General features: G+C 41.5%; 2 protein-coding genes across 2 annotated transcripts; one reads left to right on the forward strand and one right to left on the reverse strand.

The window, feature by feature from the left end:
* The first annotated feature begins 225 nt into the window (after window positions 1-225).
* On the forward strand, window positions 226-9,374 carry mrnip (MRN complex interacting protein). The gene is made up of 6 exons (XM_088343803.1): window positions 226-671; window positions 823-882; window positions 4,253-4,350; window positions 5,461-5,503; window positions 5,593-5,700; window positions 8,833-9,374. Exons 1-6 carry the CDS (start codon window positions 504-506, stop codon window positions 9,022-9,024), a joined length of 669 nt encoding a protein of 222 aa, XP_088199929.1. The 5' UTR covers window positions 226-503; the 3' UTR covers window positions 9,025-9,374.
* On the reverse strand, window positions 9,046-16,462 carry sqstm1 (sequestosome 1). The gene is made up of 8 exons (XM_088343802.1): window positions 16,161-16,462; window positions 15,997-16,092; window positions 13,819-14,081; window positions 13,043-13,130; window positions 12,918-12,974; window positions 10,916-11,001; window positions 10,703-10,856; window positions 9,046-9,270 (listed from the first exon to the last, which is right to left on the reverse strand). The coding sequence occupies exons 1-8, from the start codon at window positions 16,327-16,329 to the stop codon at window positions 9,107-9,109; spliced, it is 1,077 nt and encodes a 358-aa protein (XP_088199928.1). The 5' UTR covers window positions 16,330-16,462; the 3' UTR covers window positions 9,046-9,106.
* Between the last annotated feature and the right edge of the window lie 4,888 nt (window positions 16,463-21,350).

Here is a 21,350-nt window from a genome sequence, read left to right on the forward strand (position 1 = left end):
ACGTCGTACACGTCTTAAAATGCATCATAAACGTACTTTGTACGGCAAAAATGTACAGGTTGACAGGTATGCTGTATGTGGTGTTTCGGGTTCTTGGGTGGGGATTTTATTATACTGTAGTGGGTTTTACATAATTCACCAACGGAACCATTGTTTAGTTAGCGAGTTCCTAGGGGGACTCTTAATTCGGCCGGCTCGAGCCACTCTCATGTTTGTTATGTGATTGCAAGTTTAAATGTCATTAAAGCAGCTTTCGTTGGCACCTTTGTTTGACACTCTGCCTACGACTCCCGTCTCTGCTCGCTACAATACGCTGAATGTTTTTAATACAGCACTTTGAGTGTATCACCTATAAAGTCTGATTTATCGATGCGATTTCGTCGTCGTTTGCCACAATCTGAAAAGTTTCTTCAGAAAGAGAAAGGGGACATTTTAATGCCGTCGAGGAGTTGACTTCTCTGACCAATCAGAAGCAGCCGGAAGCGTTGATTCGCGAGACCCGGATGTTAGACGTCACTACTCAAAGGAAGCCCGCCAAAGAGGACCGCAAATTAAAAGTCAGTTTTAAAACGTTTTTGCGACGTCCCGACAACTTCTCACCGTTGACGACGATGGCACAAACGTTTCACGTTATTAAATGCTTCCGCTGTGACTGTTTCCAAGTGCAACAAGTAAGTAAGCAAGGAAGGAAGGAGTCGCCAAAACGTCCCTATACTGTACTAGCGGCTAACAGTTAGTTAGTTGGATTATTATTAATTTTTTTTTTTTTTTTTTTAGTTTTTTTTGTAAAGCGTCGCTCACTTTCCTTTCTTTTTTTGCCAGGTGAAGAAAGTGAAGAAGTGGACGTGCAAACTCTGCGGGGAAAAGCAATCTTTGCTTAAGGTAACTAGATGACGTCACTATTGACCACTCGCCATCAGAGACATGTAGGAACAAAAACATACCTGTCAAGCTGTACGTTTTTGCCGTACAAAGTACGTTTATGATGCATTTTTTACGACGTACAAGAAAATCTGTATGGAAAAACGCAAATATGTCAATGATGGGTACCATCTTGTATACACCGACTATCACGAAACGGCAAATCAATCAAGTCAAACGAGTTCGCCGCGGCACCCTCTATCTCGGTATCGTTTTTATTTTTTTGTTGCAAATAAAGCGAGCGGTTTGATGCTACTGTGCGCATGCATCTGATACCTCGGATTTCATGTGGTAGTTGTGTAGCAAAAGGAAGTCCGTCTCTTCTTAGAGAACCGGCTTTTTCGGCTCAACTCGTTTAAGAGAGCCGGCTCTCCAATGGCTCACTTGCTTTGATGCATTATATTGCAAATCATTATGTTGTATAAAGAAGTTAAGAAAAAAAAGGAAGTATAAATGGAGAAAATGCAAAAAATACAGGTTTGTGGTATTTCTCCCGTTTAATTAGTATATTGTCAACAATAATTTAATGCAGAAAATGAATTAATAATTTGGATAGGAAAATGTATTATTCTACTTCATTATATTTGCATGTATTTTTTCCTTTTACAGTGAACGTACAAGCGACTTCGTTTTTGATTTTTTTTTTTTATAATGAACCTCATTCATGTCGAGCAACTCAGTACCTCACAACAAAAGTTAATTAATAATATATATGATATAACGAAACACATGTACAATATAACATGTTAAACTACATAAATAAATGCGTTTGAAGAAACAAATATGGTGTAAGATTATTTTGTATGGGAAAATACGACAGTTTGTATTGGCATAGAGCCGTGGAGGTTGACAGGTATGATGTAGGAACAAAAACTTTTCTTTTAGAGGTACCGAATTGTGGGTGTGGAGTTTGCATGTTCTCCCCGTGCTCGCGTGGGTTTCCTCCGGGCACTCCGGTTTCCTCCCACATTCCAAAAACATGCATGTCAGGTGAATTAGTCGGTTCAAATTGTCCCTAGGTGTGAATGCTCTCAAGTCAAGTCGCATTTATTTGTGTAGCCCAGAGAGTCTCAAAAGAATTGCACAGGCCACCATTACAATATCCCCCGATCTGAAACAATCGAGTGGTCAGCTGCAGATTCGGTAACCGTTTTAAATCAAATCCTTCAAACGACCGATCTTTATCGTTTTTAAAGAGTGAGGTTTGTTCTTCCGACTGCGTGCAGTTCATTTCAAGTACCGTAAATTCCGGACTATAGAGCGCGCCTGATTATAAGCCGCACCCACCACATTTCGAGAGGAAAGCCGCACCTGTATATAAACCGCATGCGCCCACATTGAGAAAATGCGACACAAACACAAAATTAACCCATACCCGACACAGTCCAAAAATTACAGCCGGCAAATTGAACGGAAAATGATACCGGTACTTAAGGTTTGATGCAGACCTGCAGAGTCCGGGTGCCCGTTGAAAGTAATCCAAGGAAAAAAGTGTATGTTTCCAAAGGTAAGGGTGGGAAAAATATATATCCACTATTGTCGGCCGCGTCCACAGACGCGTCTCACCTTTACTCCACTTCCCGTCAGCCCGCGTTTGCCCCGCCCCCTACTTCAAAACATATAAAAATAAGTTTCTAAAATAAATACATTACAAAAATATACAGTTGCAAATACATATTATACATGGTTACACACATTTACAAAGAAAGACGGTACACAGAGCGCGTTTTTAAAGCTTTTAATAATATTATAACTTTCATCCCAAACTTTGCCTGTGAAGGGTAGCAAAACGCTATTAGAAACACGCTCGCAACACAGTAGTCTGGTCTATTAAAAAAATCATTCCGTACATGTAGAAACCTCGATAAACCGTCCTCATCAAAGTCGTCTTCCTGCAGTATGGGAAAGAGGCTTTGTCATATAGACGTGATCCTTCTTTATCGGACTGCTCGATTGCGTTTAGCTTGAAAGCTGCGTCGTGTGCCTTTCTTTTTTTCAATTTGCATGACGAGGATATGTCTACGCTAATTTAACTTGTGCAAAGCCAAGAAGTTGCAGTCTTCCTCGGCGCATATATTCCACCGGTCTAAATCTTACCTTTTGTACTCGAGCGCCGCTTACATAATTAAAGTGTACAATGAATATTATGAGCTTGAATGTTACTTAAATCTTACCAAGGCCAGTCAAACTGCTTTGCAAGGTGGACATTTTGGCCAAATCCAGGTTTAAATTGTCCCAGACTTTAGAACACTGGTGTCAAACAGGCGGCCCGCGGGCCAGATCAGGCCCACTAAGGGATTGAATCCGGCCCGCAGACAACACTCAGAGAAGCGCAAGAGGAAAAACGAGCTGCAGGTTGAAATATGTCAACTTGATGTTGGCAAAGCCAGGTGCCTTGAACAAAGACACTGTACTTGTATTTATTTATCTCTCTCTCTGTCTCCCACTCTCTCTCCCACTCTCTGTCTCTGTCTTCCTTTGTTGCTCCTTGTCTCTTTTACTCTCTGTGTCTTTTTAATTTATTTTGCTCTAACTTCATTTTTTCCTTTTCTCTTTCTCTCTTTCTGCCCTTCGCGCTTTCTTTTCTCTTTGGATTTCTTTCCTCCTCTCCCTTGCTTTCCCCCTCGCTCACGACTTCTCTTTTGTTTCGCACGCTCTATCCCTCTCTCTCTTTCTTTGTCTCGCCCTCTCTCTTCTTTTCCCTCCCTCTTTGTCTTATTTCTTTATCTCTCTTTTTCTCTTCCTTTGTTGCTCCTTGTCTTTCTCTGTCTGTGTCTTTTTAACTTATTTTGCTCTAACTTCATTTTTTTCCTTTTCTCTTTCTCTCTTTCTGCCCTTCGCGCTTTCTTTTCTCTTGTCTCTCCTTCTGTCTTTCTATTTCTCTTTGGATTTCTTTCCTCCTCTCCCTTTCTTTCCCCCTCTCTCACGACTTCTCTTTTGTTTCGCACGCTCTATCCCTCATTCTTTGTCCCGCCCTCTCTCTTCTTTTCCCTCCCTCTTTCTCTTATTTCTTTATCTCTCTTTTTCTTTCTCTTTAATGTACTAGTCCGGCCCCCGACAGAGTGTTTGTTCTATCGTGTGGCCCCCCCAAGTATAAATGAGTTTGACACCCCCGTTTTAGAAGTTTTGGCACTTGAAGTTGACTCCTTCATTTCTGTTTAGCGCCTGAGACGGAGAGGCTGTTGTGCATATGGGCTATTCTGAGCAGAGATTATAACCGTTAGTTGGAAAAACGTGTCTGATGACAGTAGTCGCCAATTGAATTCAAGGACCGTGTCTATTATTGTTATTATTTTTACGTGTGCTTTATGGGTATTTTCTCCGACAACAGGAGTTCGGTGGCGGCACCGCGTCGGACTGCAGGCGTCACGTGCAGAAGCTGAACGCCGCCAGGGGCGCCCACTCGGAAGAAGAGAGCCGATCGCTATGGTAAGCCACACACTACCAGGGGGCGGGGGGTTAGGACCAGTGTTCCCTCTAAGCTGCACGCGTGCGCAATTGCGCACTGCTCGCACATTCTCAGCGCACAAGAAAATCTAGCCAGCGCACAAAAAGGAGGGCTCAAAATTACTAATTAAGAAGCGACTTAAGTCAAAGTTACAGTGCATGATGGTAAAAATACACGGGTTCCCCTGACGTTGTGTCCTAAATGCGGTATTTTGAAGTCGAGTGGAAGTAGAACGAAGTTGAGTAAAGTTAGTAGAGAACCGGCTTCTTTGGCTCGGCTCACTAAAAGGAACGGGCTCTTTCGGGTCCTAAACAGCTCTTCAGGTTGTTTTTGCTTCTTTAATCCCAACATCACCAAATATTATGTAAAATTATGCACAAGGAAGGGGGAATAGAACAAAAAAAAAGAAAAAAAATACCAAAATGAAAAAGTAGTAAAGCTGAGAAAAAAAGAAACAAAAGGAAGAGAAAAAAAAGAAGGAAAAGTTTAGAAAAAAAGCCAGAAAAAAAAGAAAGAAATGTAGGAAGAAAGTAAATAGAGAACAAAAATAAAAAAGTAGAAAAAAACACGGAAAAAAGAAGAAAAAGTTTGTGTTGCATTCAAATAATTTTCAATTATATCAAGTGAATCTTGTTGCCAACATTGTACTTCCACTAAAAAATGTGATTAAGTACAGTTCTGTATCTTACAACCGACTCAATAAACCCCAAAAATGTTAATATTATGCGACAAAATATATCAGGAAATAAAAAGAAATGGATATCTCGTGAAAGAATTGTAAGAACAAACGACGTTTGTAGGCCGTACACCCTTTGCAATAGTACATGAGTCAATTCATTCAAAATAGAAAAATAATTTTGCATTGCCGGAAACTCAGCAAAATGTAACGTGATGTCAAGTTTTGGACATGTTTGATAATGAATTATCTTGCCACACTTGGGATTATGGTTGCTCACTGTTGTTTCAAGCGTTGCTCACCGACTTTGTGTGAACGCTCAGACCCGTGGAAAATTACAGGGAACATTGGTTAGGACAGGGGGCGGGGTCCTTGAAGGGGCGTTGCTCTGACGTCATCCACCTGCCACCGCCAGGATGCAGCACACGGAGGCGCCCGAAGGCCAGCGAGAGCCGCCCGTGAGAAAAACACACGCCGGACGGAAAATCCCGGGGATAATGACTTTTTGCCACTTGACGATAACGGTTAAACGAGCGTTTGTGTGTAGATGGAGCACCCGCGGGCGAGCCGCTGGAGCAAATACGTGGAAGCGGCCTCCGTACCCGAGGACCAAGATATACGGAAGGAGGCGGCGGATGAAGATGGCCAATCTCAGGTAACGTATGCAACTTTTGTTGATAAAAAGAACTCATTTGCATGAAACCCTCGTTGCAAGCCAAACTATCCTGTTCAACCCTGTATTGATCGTATTCCCATTTTAAAGCGCTAACCTGAAAGCCTATTCCCAGGTTAATAGAAATAATAAGAAGAAAAATCATGATTGGGTAACCCCTATGCATATTTATACTAGAGTTTGAAACGCAAATCTGAAACCTAAAGCCAGATTAAAACACTAATATGAATTTGAAACTTTATTTGCTTTATCAGCTGTGATTAGCCCAAACCCCAATTTAAAGCCCTAAAAATGGTCTCAAATCCTGATAGGTTTGTTCTATTTTTATTATTGGACAAAGGAGATTTCATGGGATGCCAGTTCCTTATTTTGACTCGCTGTTGCGTCATTGTCACTATTGGCCAATCACGTTGCTGTTTTAAGGGCCGGTCTGTTTCTTAACACCTTGAAGATTTCATAGAAAGAGGGTACTCCTTAGGGGAACTTGAGAAAGGGATGCAATTCTCTTATCTGGAAGCACCTCTCCTGGTCCTCCTCACAAGTTCAAAATCTATTGCCTCATTGAGTGACCACTAAAGTTTCAACTTAACAAAAGCCCAAACATTCATTTTAAACCCTAGTTCGAAGCCTGTGTAAAAGCCACATGAAACTCAAACCCTAAAAGCCCCAGAAGTGGTCTAAAATCCCAAATATGAAACCCAAACCCTAGTTTAAAGCCCTAAAGCTGGTCTATCTCCCTAAAATGAAATTCACACTACCGTATTTTCCGCACTATAAGGCGCACCTAAAATTCTTAATTTTTTTTAAAAGCTGACCATGCGCCTTATAATACAGTGCGCCTTATATATGGCTCAATATTAAACCGCAAGGTCTTTCAACTTACGCAACAGCCGCCGACTCGATTTCCCCCCGAACGTGGAGTAGTCCGCGGTGTATGCTGGGATTTATATACCGGCGTTTCATTGGCTAACCAATGTGTCAATCATCATTTGAATCGATCGCTATTGGCTAAAGTTATTCGGAGCCTCGGATAGGCTAGAGGGCCGAAACAAAGCCTGCAATTGGCCGAAAAAGATGTGTCAATCATCAGTCAAATCGATCGCTATTGGCTAAAGTTATTCGGAGCCTCGGATAGGCTAGAGGGCCAAAACAAACCCTGCAATTGGCCGAAAAAGATGACTGAATAGCAAGCTTGCTAAACTACGCCGTAAAGAAACATGTTTCATTAGTCTGTATTTGTAAATATTTGACTCTCCTGGATTTACTACACTCACGGTTGTAAGAAGACCATGATTGCGTATCATTATTGAACGTGAGAACTTAGGTGAGCTATGCGGCTTTATATTTTCCCGGTATCTTGTTTTAGAACGATCTTGATGTTGCTGTGATGAGTTGAGTGAATTAAACTCAATTCCAAGTGTTTATTGTCATATGCACAGTTAAGTTGCGAGCGAAAAAGAAAATAGAAACTAAGGAATGGTTGGCATTTCTTGAATCCCAAGACTTTAACCTTCCGAATTATATTTGAAATGACGCATTTGAGTTACATCGTACGGACACTGCATCTGCACGTGTCTACGACACGTATTTGCGTCTTTGCAAGCTTTGGGAATGTTAAGGGGGTAATCAGTTGGACTGAATCATCTGACTGTTTTGTCCACGTTCCCATTGTAGCGCCTTATAATCCGGTGCGCCTTATCTATGGAAGATATAGGACCAAAAACTAATTTTTGGGCGTGCGCCCTATAGTGCGGAAAATACGGTAGTTATAAACTCTTAACATCAGATCAAAGACGAAACCCTAGTTTGAAATTCAGACATTCATTTGAAACCCTAGTTTAAAATTAGTATTGGATTTCTGTGAAGACATACCTTGCGACACTTTGGTTTATTTTTTTGTTGTTGCCAAATGAAAAGATTTTTTATTGCTGCTGCTAATTATTGCACGTATTTTCATTACATTATTGTTACGATGCACTTTATTGCTATACGATCATTATTATAATAACTAAGGCCAGTTTTTCTAATCACCATGTTGACTTTTTTTGCCTAGCCATTCAGAGTCTTTTTTTTTTGTCTTAAGTCTTTATATGACATCTTTTACCCTGGAGTGTCACATACAATGTTTCACAACCTTGATATCAATGATCCGTCCATCCATTATCTGCACCGCTTATCCTCAATAGGGTTGCGGGGGTGCTGGAGCCCATCCCAATCATCTTCGGGCAGTGGGCAGGGGACGCCCTGAACTGGTTGCCAGCCAGTCACAGGGCACACTGAGACAGACGACTCACTTGCTCATTCACAGGGTTGGGTAGGGTTACTTTAACTTGATTACTTTCAATGACTTTTGGATGACTCCAATACCAAATATGCTAATAAAAGACAAAAGAAACTAAATATGAATAAAATGACTAAATTTTGTGCAGGCTTGGAATATATGGAACGGCAAAAATGATGTTGGCAAGCTGTTTGGATTTATTTTCATTTCGTTTGTCGCATTTTATGTTAGTTTTGTCGGAGATCAAAGCCAGGAGAGAAAGCTTACCACGTGTTGTGAGTCATAATTATATTAATAATAATATTAATAATATTCATATTTAGTTTATTTTGTCTTTTATTAGCATATTTGGTATTGGAGTAATCCAAAAGTAATTGAAAGTAATCAAGTTAAAGTAACCCTACCCAACCCTGCTCATTCACACCTAGGGACAATTTGGACCAGCCAATTAACCTGAACTGCATGTTTTTGGAATTTGGGATGGAACCGCAGTGCCCGGAGGAAACCCACGCAAGCACGGGGAGAACATGCAAACTCCCCACAGGTGGATCAATGATAAAAGACAATTCTATTCTATTGAATTGACAATTGAATTGTGAATTTCCCTTAGGGGATGAATAAAGTATCTATCTATCTAATTCTAGTTCCAAACCCTAAAGATGGTTTAAAATCCCTAATATGAAACCCCAATCCTAGTTTATGGTCTAAAACTGGTTTGAAACCTACAAATGAAACATGAACCCTAGTTTTAAAGCAAGACAAAATCTTAGTCTTAGAAAAGAGCCTTTGTTGAAAACCCTGCTTTTGATATATATATATTTTTTTGCTGGCAGTTAGTTGTCCCCGCTGAGCGCATTTCGTTGGCGCCTGAAGGCATCGCCGGACACGTGGGCCTCAAAAGCCGAGGGGTGGGGTCCTGCCCCTTCGTCCCTGCTTCCCGCCCTGTTCTCCCTGCGCCCCGCCCCTCCGTCCCTGCGCCCTCCATGTTTGATAGCGGTGAGGATTTTGATGATGTTTGGTTGTGAACAAAGAAAGCAACAGAGGAATAAAGGCCCAACGGCGTGTTTATTGAGTATCCCGACAACAGTGCGGGGGTGAGGGCCACGTTTAGTGCGAGGGGCCCCGGGCTTTTTTGTCGTAGCGTATGGCGTCCAGAGCGGCCCCGATGTCGAAGTCTTTGGTCTGGAGCAGGCGACTCAGCCAGCCTCCCTCGTCTGTGAAGCCCATGGACAACATGTGGGTCAGGGACTCTGCCAAGCGGGGGTCCGCATCTGCAAAGGGGGGCACGCAAAAAATGCCAAAAAATTGTGTTTAGGAAGATGCAAACATGTTACGCAGATGAATCCCACCAAATTAAAAGCAAAATTACATATTAGGTTCTTCTTTTAGGCACTTTATTTGATATTTCCATAGTAGAATTTCTGTACTATTATTTTACTTGTGTGTATATATATATATATATATATATTATATATGCACATGTCGTATTTCTGTTAAACCACTGTAATCGTATTGTTTTTGCAGTATTTTTTTATAGCAGTCTTGCTGTAACACTGTAGTAATTCCTTAGTACTATTTTATACAACTGGGGAAATACCGTATTTTCCGCACTATAAGGCACACCTAAAAGCCTTTATTTTTTTCAAAAGCTGACCATGCGCCTTATAATACAGTGCGCCTTATATATGGATCAATATTAAGCCGCAAAGCCTTGCAACTAAGGCAAGCAGCCGCCGACTAGATTTTCCCCCGAAGGCGAAGTCGTCCGCGGTGTATGCTGGGATTTATATTCCAGCGTTTCATTTCCTAACCAATGTGTCAATCATTTGAATCAGTCACTATTGGCTAGAGTTATTCGGAGGTAAAGGGGGCGGATCCTTTTTAATCATTTACAGGCTCGCATAGGCTAAAGGTGCGAAACAAAGCCTGCAATTGGCCGAAAAAGATGAATGTGAATCACACGTTGGGTTGCACTACGGCATAGAGAAAACATGTTTTACTATTCTGTATTTGTAAATATTTTACTCTCCTGGATTTACTACACTCACGGTCGTAAGAAGACTATGGTTACGTATCATTAATGAACGTGAAGGCTGCAAGAGAACTTAGGTGAGCTATGCGGCTTTATATTTTCCCGGTATCTTGTTTTAGAACGATCTTGATGTTTCTGTGATGAGTCTATTTTCAAACTAAATTCAATTCAAAGTGTTTGTCATATGCACAGTAAAGAACCCCGTTTCCCTGCACAATAAAATTCTTACTTTGCTGTCCACACAGTTGCCAGCAAAAAATAAAATGGAAACTAAAAAATGTTTGTTTGGTGACATCGTACAGACACTGTTTAAGTACATGTCTAAAACACGTATTTGCTTCCTTGCAAGCTTTGGGAATGTTAAGGGGGTAATAAGTTGGACTGAACTATCTGACTGTTTTGTCGACGTTCCCATTGTAGCGCCTTATAATCCGGTGCGCCTTATGTATGGAAAATATAGGACCAAAAACGATTTTTTGGGGGGTGCGCCCTATAACCCGGTGTGCCTTATAGTGCGGAAAATACTGTGCTACAATATCTCTATAGTTTTATATGAATGTTTGTAGCATCAGTCGTATAACTGTAGTTGCACATTTCCAGTATTTCTGTCGTATTACTGTAGCTGGATTTCTGTTGAATTCTTTTGGTTTTTGTACTATTTTAACTATTACCTGGAGGAAGCTGTGGGTACAGCGTTGCCTCCTTCAAGCCCTCTGCAGCTTTCTGGACCTCAGGGTCCTCTTTCTGGTCCAGGGATTGCAGTTCTCCACTGGACGGGTCCACCTCCTTACTGGAGACTTCGGTCCACTCCTCGTCGCTGTCCCCCTGAAGGTCCATACGGTCAGTCAAAATAAATCGCTCGCCAGTCCCGCCCGCAATCATACCTTTCCTGTCGGCGCCTCTTCCGGGTCCTGACCGGTCACCTTAGTCTTCTGGCCCTGGTGCTCCACGTCGATGTCCACGTCGATGCCTGCGTGCAACCGAAGGGGTCATTTTCCGCGGTAAGATCTTTAAATGTCTGAACGGGTCAAAAGAGCGCAGGACTACATTTCCCAAAATGCCCGTCGACGATGCCAGTATAGATGAGTGGGATTGAGTAAACGGAGGCGTGTTCAGGAGAGTGATCAGACATGTAGTCTCTTGATAATCGCTTGCCGCGCACTGCTGAACGTTTTGTAATCGCTCACTGTGATTGCCTTACTGATCCAAAATGGCCGACGACAGTACAATGGATTTCGTTCTACAGCTTGCTTTGAGCGAGTTGGCTGATATGAGCGACAGTTCGCATATTGACACAGTTAAGGTTATCCTAAACGCAGTGGAAGGGTCATACCTGTCTTGCATTGTTCACAAACATTACCAGGCAATGTAAGACGATATATTACATCGCCAACAGCACTCGTCAGGGTGAGATCCTCCATCTTCTGCACTGTCGACGCCATGTTGGAAATCAAAGTAAGCGGTCTTTCTCCCGTGATTACTCGGGCACGCGAGCGCTCAATAATCACTGGCCGTTCAGAAGCTAGCGATAGCAATCACTCACTCTCCTGAACACGCCTCGGATTCTAAAAATGTCGTTTTACAGCCATACATCTACATAAGACATCTCGAGCATCCAACTTGACCCTAAATTGTTTAGAAAACATCTTCCCGATCAGTCCAACAGTAATGGAACATAATGCTGTCATCAAACCATATTGACGCATTAAAAAGCCTGAAACAGGTGACAATACTTTCTAGAGTGGAAGTGTTCAAATGAAGTGATGCCTCGACATACCACATTCATTTGTTCCCATACAGGTTTAGATCAGGAGATGGCGCAAGATGGTCTGTATGACCCTTTCAGACGTTTTGCCATTAAGGGCCAGACAAATGACTATGGAAATACAGTGGAACCTTGGTTTTCGAACGCCTCTCAGTTCGAACAAATCGGTGTTCGACCAAAAATTTCAAGAAATTCTTGCTAAGCTGTTGGGTCAAAAATTCGGAGTTCGAACGCCGGTAATGCGTGAGTGCGTACGCTAGGGTGCGATGCTGAGAGGCGTACCGGTGTAGATCGTGTAGCTCGCCCCCACCCCTCGTGACCAACTTATCACGTGCGCACTTGCCTCTTTTTGCTTTCGCTTTTGATATCGGTGAACGGAGTGTTTTAGCCCCTAACTATGCCTCCGAAGAAGGTCTGTGCAAGCAGGACAGGTGAAAAAGAAAAGTTGTTCGTACAACTATTGCCTATAAGAAAGACATAATAGCTAAATATGAAAGAGGTGTGCAAGATAGGAATACAGCATGCGCCTTCTGCTGACCACCACAAACGTAAGAAATCCTATTCATAATTCTTTTCTTTCTTTTTTTTTTTTTTACACGTTCGTGTTAGCGTAATCTTTCGTACGGAAGATTACGATAACGCGAACGTACGATTAGCCTGGGTTAGCTTTATGATTCGGGGTAAACATTCAGGGTGTTGGAACTGAGCCCAAAATTCAGGGTGTTGGAACGGAGCCCCCTTTCCAATGAAACGCTAGCCACCTGTGGTGCTAAATGACTTGTAAACAACCTGATTTTTTTATTTTTACACGTTCATGTTAGCGTAATCTTTCGTACGGAAGATTACGAAAACGCGGACGTACGATTAGCCTGGGTTAGCTTTATGTTTACGTTAAACATTCAAGGTAAGCATTCAGGGTGTTGGAACGGATTAAAACGATTTACATTACTTTTAATGGGAAAAATAATTTCGGTGATTGAATAAATCGGTTCTCGAACAGGGTTTTGGAACAGATTATGGTCGAGAAACGAGGTTCAACTGTACTACAAAAGTAATCATCTAAAAGTAAAAAATCAACCGAAATGCTCCATTTGTATGCTTAGCGGGTGCCGGCCACTCACCTAACGGGCTCAACATAGCAGCCACACCCTCCCCGACGTTCTTCAGGAAGCACAGTCCTGTTTGGGGGGGCAAATGTCAACACGTGTTGCCCTGACAACCACTTCAACCTATTATAAGGACTGACCGGCTGGGGGGACGCCCGGGCCCCGGGGACATCTCTGGCTCTTGCCGCAGCGCCGCATTTTCATCAGCTTTCCTCGCTGCAACAGAGTCTGAAAGCAAAAACGGGAGTCGCTCGTCATGCAGGCACTGGAAGCCTCCGATTCGACCGCAGAATCCCACACCCCACTCGTTGGGAGCGCGCTCCTGTCGAGATAGTCATGTGGCTTCGGTGAACGTAACGGCTATGAGCCGACTCTTTGAAGTGTACATCGTGACTGTGCCATTCGCAAACATGACGCCCCTTTGAGCTGGCTCTATGAAGTGAACAACGGGAGCCAGCTCCCCCCCACAAATCTGGTGCCAGGTCTCTTCCATATAGTCTACGAGCAGACTTTTGGAATTTGCCGTGTGTATAAAAGTTTAAAATTGTCTTGTAGATCTGGAAATATTTTAATTTCTTTTGCCTGTCTACGTATGTTTCACAAATACATCATATTCGGTAAAATAAAGGATTAAAAAATCTTTTTATGTGTAATGTTACATTTTTATTGGTAATAAATGAACAGGGACCCCAAAGACCTTTTTGTTTCCTGGAATTTTTCCTTTTCGTTTTTTCCCCTTCACATGTTTTTATGGATAGCCTTTCACTTTGCTTACTTTTTAATATTGATTTGTTTGATTCATTACCCACTTTGTAAGACATTTCGTGCATAATGTCACATAATAAAGCAAGAAAAACAATGCGCAAAGACGTTCGCGCCCGCTTCGCTAAAAAGAGTTTGCAGTACTGGGTCTGACCTGCAGGGGGTGCCATATGGGCAACAGTTGGTGCTCGGTGTGCTTTCCCTGCGTCTGGCAGGCCGAGCACAAATCGTAATCGGGGCAAACGCTGCACTTGAATCGGACGCCCACCACCGGGCCTTCGCAGCCGTCGCACGTCACGTTGGCGTGCACGGGGCCCCCGGCCGGGGCCCCTGCGCTTTGGGGGGCCCCTGCCGCAAAGGCGGCGGCGGCGGGAGGAAAGGCGTGAAGCGGGAAGTCGCGCCTGTGTTCCTTCTTCTCTGCAAAAACAAACAAAACAAGAAGCTACTCGTACTTTTTCTCTTGCGAGTTGGAATGGAAAAACTACCAAAAAGGGACAGAAAATGTGAAAAGGGGACCAAAAATGACTTCAACAGTACTGCAAAGTATGGGGAAGGCCAAAAACGATTACTGTACTGAGAAGCTAAAAGGATGGGTAAAGAAAAGAAAACGGTCCTGAAAATAACTAAAAAGTGCAGAAAACGACAAAAGTAGCAAAAACTATATAAAAAAAGGAAATTTAAAAAGGAGAAAAGGCACTGAAGATTATGTAAAAAAAAAAGGACTGATATTATGGAGAACGTGCAAAAAAAGTATGAGAAAAGAGCTGAAAATGGCAAATACTACATAGGCAAAAAGTACTGAAAGTGTTGAAGTGGTGAAAAGCCTTTAAAAGCAGTAAAACAAAAAAAAGGTACAATTTCAATCCAAGTTATAGAAGGACAAAGTCATCAGAAAAGGAAGAAGAAAAAAAAGGAGCAGAGCCAAATTCGATTCGAATCCAAGTAATAAAGGCATCGAGAAAGAACGACTAAAGGAATCCAAACAAACTCGTAGCGACTCGTCACATTGAAAAGAAATTCCTTCATTAAATCAAACAGTCGGCCTCCATTCTAACATACAGTGGAACCTCGGTTTTCGAACGCCTCTCAGTTCGAACAAATCGGAGTTGGGCCAAAAATTTCGAGAAATTCTTGCTTCGCTGTTCGGTCAAAAATCGGAGTTCAAACACCGGTAATGTGTGAGTGCGTACGCTAGGGTGCGATGCTGAGCGGCGTACGGGTGTTTTAGCCCCTTATTATGCCTCCGAAGAAAGTCAGTGCAAGCAGCAAAGTTGCCACAGGTGAAAAAGAAAAGTAGTGCGTACAACTATTGCATTTAAGAAAGAAATAATAGCTCCACCGTCCACCTGCGCCTACTGCTGACCACCACAAAGGTAAGAAATCCTATTCATAATTCTTTTCTTTATCCTTTTTTATTTTTACACGTTCATGTTAGCGTAATCTTTCGTACGGAAGCCTGGGTTAGCTTTAAGTTTATGTTAAACATTCAAGGTAAACATTCAGGGTGTTGGAACGGAGCCCCCTTTCCAATGAACCGCTCACCACTTGTTGTGGAGACCCGGGTGCTAAATGACCTGTTTTTTTTTAATTTTTACACGTTCATGTTAGCGTAATATTTCGTACTGAAGATTACGATAACGCGAACGTACGATTAGCCTGGGTTAGCTTTAAGTTTACGTTAAACATTCAAGGTAAACATTCAGGGTGTTGGAACGGATTAAAACGATTTACATTATTTTTAATGGGAAAAATGATTTCGGTGATCGAACAAATCGGTTTTCCAACAGGGTTCTGGAACGGATTATGGTTGAGAACCGAGGTTACACTGTAGTTTTGAATTTTCTATGGATACAATCATCGAGTCGCAATGGCCGAACCTGAATTAAAACGCCGTAGGTCATTCTGAGTAAATTTAAAATACATGTGGTCTTAAAAAACATCGGATTTTATGTGGTAGTTGTGTAGTGAAAGGAAGTCCGTCTCTTTTTAGAGAAGCGGCTTTTTCGGCTCAACTCATTCAAGAGAGCCGTCTCTCAAACGGCTCACTTGCTGTGATGCATTATATTACGAATTATGATGTTGTATAAAGAAGTTAAGAAAAAAATGAAGTATAAAAGGAGAAAATGAAAAAAAGACAGGTTTGTGGTTATCCATTTAATCAGTATATTACCAACAATAATTTAATGCAGAAAATGAATTCATAATTTGAATAAGAAAGTTATATTTGCATGTTTTTTTCCTTCTACAGTGAACGTCCAAGCGACTTCATTTTTGAACATTTTTTTTATAATAAACCTCATTCAGGTCAAGCAACTCACAACAAAATGTGTACCTCTGATGTAGAGTCTGAAGACGTCGTCTTTGTTCCCGTCCAGGCCCATGGCGAGCTCCTCGTCCGAGGAGAAGGCCACCAGGTCTCCTTCGCAGTCTGCAAAGACAAAAACCGAGGTCGGAAACGGGTCGACGAGTGGACTTATTTGATCGCCGGTTTGGGACCTTTGTAGTAGAGATTGAAGCCTCCTTTCTTGAGTCCCGAAAACAGGCGACAAGTTTTGTCGCAGAGCAGCTCGAAACTCCGAAGGCCGTCCTGCTCCACCAAGAAGCGGCGGATCTCCCGAACCGCTTCCTCCTTACCCAGTAAGTACGCCTTAACCGTGGTCGACATCGCTCGATCTTCTTATTTTTACCGGTTTTGAATCTGTATCTGGTTCCGATTCGAATTTGCGGCAGTTCGCTTGTGACGCAGCTTTTAAACGGAGTCGCTGGATTCTGGGCCGGGACACTTCCGGGGTGGGCGTTACCGGGAGAGGCAATGTTTACGTGTGGCTCTATTGGCTCAGCCTTTAAGACCCGCCTACTAGAACCAATGGTGAGCCGGGAGGATGAGGAAGCTTCTGGAAGGGGCGGGGCTATTGGAAAAACCCGTCTCGTGACTCGTGACTCACCAACTTGCTTGATCATTCTGACGTGGGCAAAAAAAGGCTTATATGGATCAGTTTAGGTCATCTTTTATTTCTTCAAAATCTTTAGATATATACATATTTTTAGTTTTCAACATTTTTCATACAAAAATGGAAATAAAAAACCCTTTAAAAGAGCAGTTTTCATACCTGTCGCGCTCCAGGGCTCCATGCCCTTACAAAATGTCGTATTTTCCCTTACAAAATACAAAATAATCTTACATCATATTTCTTTTTCAAAACGTGTTTATTTATGTAGTTTAACATGTTATATTGCACATGTGTTTCGTTATATCGTATATATTGTTAATTAACATTTTGTTGTGAGATACTGAGTTGCTCGACATGAATGAGGTTTATTATGAAAAGGTTCAAAAATGAAGTCGCTTGGACCTTCACTGTAGAAGGAAAAAAATACATGTAAATAGAATTAAGTAGAATAATAAATTTTCTTATTCAAATTATGAATTCATTTTCTGCATTAAATTATTGTTGGTAATCTCCTGATTAAAGGGATAACCACAAACCTGTTTTCTTCATTTTCTCCTTTTATACTTCCTTTTTTTCTTAACTTCTTGATACAACATAATAAATCGTAACATAATGCATCAAAGCAAGTGAGCCGTTTGAGAGCCGGCTCTCTTTAATGAGTTGAGCCGAAAAAGCCGGTTCTCTAAAAAGAGACGGACTTCCTTTCACTACACAACTACCACATGAAATCCAATGTTGAATGATGCATGATGGGAAATCCCGAGGCGGCAGACGCATGCGCAACAGTAGCATCAAACCGCTCGCTTCGTTTGCAATGAAAAAAACGATACAGAGATAGAGGCTACCGCGGCGAACTTGTTTGACTTGATTGATTTACCGTTTGGTGATAGACGGTGTATACCGGATGGTACCCATCATTGACAAATTTGCGTTTTTCCGTACGGATTATCTTGTACGTCGTACACGTCTTAAAATGCATAATAAAGTATTTTGTGCGGCAAAAACGGACAGGTTGACAGGTATGGATGCTGTCATATAAAAAGCAATAAACAGGCATTCATTGGAAGTGTGGTGCAATACGCTACCAGTACAGAGGCGTCACAGAATCCGGTTGGGACAAAAAAAATAGTTCGGGTTCTCCCCGAGTGCCACGTCTCATCGGCTAGGTCGGCACCGACGACAATAAAGAGGATTTTCTTGGGAGTAAAGGGAGGCGGCTCCGGAAGGCAGCAGGTCAAAGAGGTGGTGACCGGGGTGAGAAAAGTCTTTGATGATGTTTTCTGCTCTGCTGAGGTAGCGAGAGCAGGCAATGTCCTCCAGACTGGGTAGAGAGCAACCAATGATTCTCTGGGCTGTGTTGATGACCTTCTGAAGCGTTTTCCTGTCTGCTGCATGCCACACCGTAATGCAGTATGTCAGAACTCTCTCCGCTGTGGCTTTGTAAAAAGACACCAGCGGCTGCTGTTTCCGATGATTTTTCCTGAGCACTCTCAGGAAATTGAGTCGCTGCACAGGAACGGTGAATTTGTATGAAATGAGCTTTATTTTTTGAAACTGGATCCGTACTTTGGCTTCGACAGTGATCAAAGGTAAAGCCAAAGTCAAGGAAATAAAGTGTGAAATATAAATACGTCGGCATAGCAGTGTTGTTTCTGAACTTTGTACGGCAATAGTTTGTGCGACATTCTAGACTTTGCAACAAACCTTTCCAGTCGCTCCGGTCTGTTCAGTGTGGCCACGCCCGGCGAGGCTTTTTTCTTTCATTGGTAAGACGCCTCAAACAAAGGCTGGGAACCACCTCCAGTGGATCGTATTACTTGTGCCGAATACGTCATTAGAAAACTGTTTCATTCTTTATTTTAATTTCTTTTTTCCTTTTCTCTCCTTTTTTCTTCTTTTGTTTCTTTTCCACACTTGCTTTTTTCTTCTTTTTCCCCACTTCTTTCTTTTTTGTTCTCCATTTTCCTATTTTAGAGTATATTACCTACCGGCGTGATAAGGGGGCCCTAGCGTGGATGAAAAGCCGGCGTTATAAGTCTTCGGTACCGTCCGTAATCATGGTAAATGTGAACTCTCTACCAAATAAGACAGACAAACTGGCTGTGGGAGTGCAGTTTGCTGTGCTTTATGGAAACGTGGCTCACGTCTAGCATCCCGGACGCTAACGTGGAGCTACCCGGCTTCAGCACTGTTAGGACAGACAGAGACACAAAAGCCTGCGGGAAGCGGAGAGGAGGCGGACTCACTATCTACGTGAACACGAGGTGGTGTAACCCTGGGAACAAAGATTTCCATCTGCTACAGGGACGTCGAACTTTTGGCCTAGCGTGTGACGTCATCCACTCTGCTGTTGCTAAACTACAACACAGCACCCCGAGGCCATCCTGTTAATCTGTTAATAAACAACAAAGGAGACTGCTGGAAGTGTGAATTTTCCTATGGAGATGAATAAAGTATCTGTCTATCTATTATTCTTCTTTTGTTTCTTTTCCGAGCGTTTTACTTCGGGGGTTTTTTTTTTGTCGATGCTTTGTTACTATTACTTTTTCTCCTTTTGTTTGTCTTTTTTTAATTCGGACTGCCCTCACCACGACATCCGGTTTGCTTTGTGTGGGCAGAGCCTGTCTGTGGGTTGGCGATTTGGCTTGGACACAGTTAGGGTTCAGTAGATATCTGTACACCACCAGTAGCTCCTCTGGTCAGACGCCTGAATGACACCACAGGGTCGTGTGTTCAATCCCCCGTCAAACCAATAATAACCGGTGTGTGCTTGAAAATGTTGAAAAAACACGAAGGGGTTACGATGTCGAAATTGACGAAAAAACACAAATGTAAAAAAAAAAACACAAAAGGGTTACTATGACGAAAATGTCGAAAAAAACACAAAGGGGTTACTATGACGAAAATGTCGAAAAAACAAAGGGGTTACTATGTCAAAAATGTAGAAAAAACACAAAGGGGTTCTTATGTTGAAAATGTTGAAAAAAACACAAAGGGGTTACTATGTCGAAAATGTCGAAAAAACACAAAGAAGTTACTATGACGAAAATGTCGAAAAAAACACAAAGGGGTTAGTTACTATGTCGAAAATGCCGAAAAAATACAAATATTGAAAATGTCGAAAAAACACAAAGGGGTTATACTATGTCAAAAATGTCCAAAAAACACAAAGGGGTTACTATGTCGAAAATGTCGAAAAAAACAAAGGGGTTACTATGTCGAAAATGTCGGAAAAAAAACAAAGGGGTTAGTATGTCGAAAAAACCCAAAGGGGTTACTATGTCGAAAAAACACAAACGTCGAAAATGTCGAAAAAACACAAAGGGGTTATACTATGTCGAAAATGTCCAAAAAAACAAAGGGGTTACTATGTCGAAAATGTCGAAAAAAACACAAAGGGGTTACTATGTCGAAAAAACACAAACGTCGAAAATGTCGAATAAACACAAAGGGGTTACTATGTCAAAAATGTCGAATAAACACAAAGGGGTTACTATGTCAAAAATGTCGAAAAAAACACAAAGGGGTAACTATGTCGAAAAAAACCACTAAGGAGTTAGTATGTTGAAAAAACACAAAGGGGTTACTATGACGAAAATGTCGAAAAAAACACAAAGGGGTTACTATGTCGAAAATGCCGAAAAAACACAAATATTGAAAATGTCGAAAAAACACAAAGGGGTTATACTATGTCGAAAATGTCCCAAAAAACAAAGGGGTTATTATGTCGAAAATGTCGGAAAAACACAAATGTCAAAAAAAACACAAAGGGGTTACTATGACGAAAATGTCGAAAAAAACACAAAGGGGTTACTGTGTCGAAAATGTCGAAAAAACACAAAGGGGTTATACTATGTCGAAAATGTCCCAAAAAACAAAGGGGTTATTATGTCGAAAATGTCGAAAAAACACAAATGTCAAAAAAAACACAAAGGGGTTACTATGTTGAAAATGTCGAATAAACACAAAGGGGTTAGTATGTCAAAAATGTCGAAAAAACACAAAGAAGTTACTATGACGAAAATGTCGAAAAAAACACAAAGGAGTTACTATGTCGAAAATGCCGAAAAAATACAAATATTGAAAATGTCGAAAAAACACAAAAGGGTTATAGTATGTCAAAAATGTCCAAAAAACACAAAGGGGTTACTATGTCGAAAATGTCGAAAAAACACAAATGTCAAAAAAAACACAAAGGGGTTACTATGTTGAAAATGTCGAATAAACACAAAGGGGTTAGTATGTCAAAAATGTCGAAAAAAACAAAGGAGTTACTATGTCGAAAATGCCGAAAAAATACAAATATTGAAAATGTCGAAAAAACACAAAGGGGTTATAGTATGTTGAAAATGTCCAAAAAACACAAAGGGGTTACTATGTCGAAAATGTCGAAAAAAACAAAGGGGTTACTATGTCGAAAATGTCGAAAAAAACAAAGGGGTTACTATGTCGAAAATGTCGAAAAAAACAAAGGGGTTACTATGTCAAAAATGCCGAAAAAACACAAATATTGAAAGTGTCAAAAAAACACAAAGGGTTATACTATGTCAAAAATGTCCAAAAAACACAAAGGGGTTACTATGTCGAAAATGTCGAAAAAATACAAAGGGGTTACCATGTCGAAAATGTCGAAAAAAAACACAAAGGGGTTAGTATGTCGAAAAAACACAAAGGGGTTACTATGTCGAAAATGTCGAAAAAACACAAAGGGGTTACTATGACGAAAATGTCGAAA

The sequence above is a fragment of the Urocampus carinirostris genome, chromosome 9 (assembly GCF_059441175.1).
Source record: "Urocampus carinirostris isolate Australia breed hairy pipefish chromosome 9, RoL_Ucar_1.0, whole genome shotgun sequence".
NCBI classification, from domain to species: Eukaryota; Metazoa; Chordata; class Actinopteri; order Syngnathiformes; family Syngnathidae; genus Urocampus; species Urocampus carinirostris.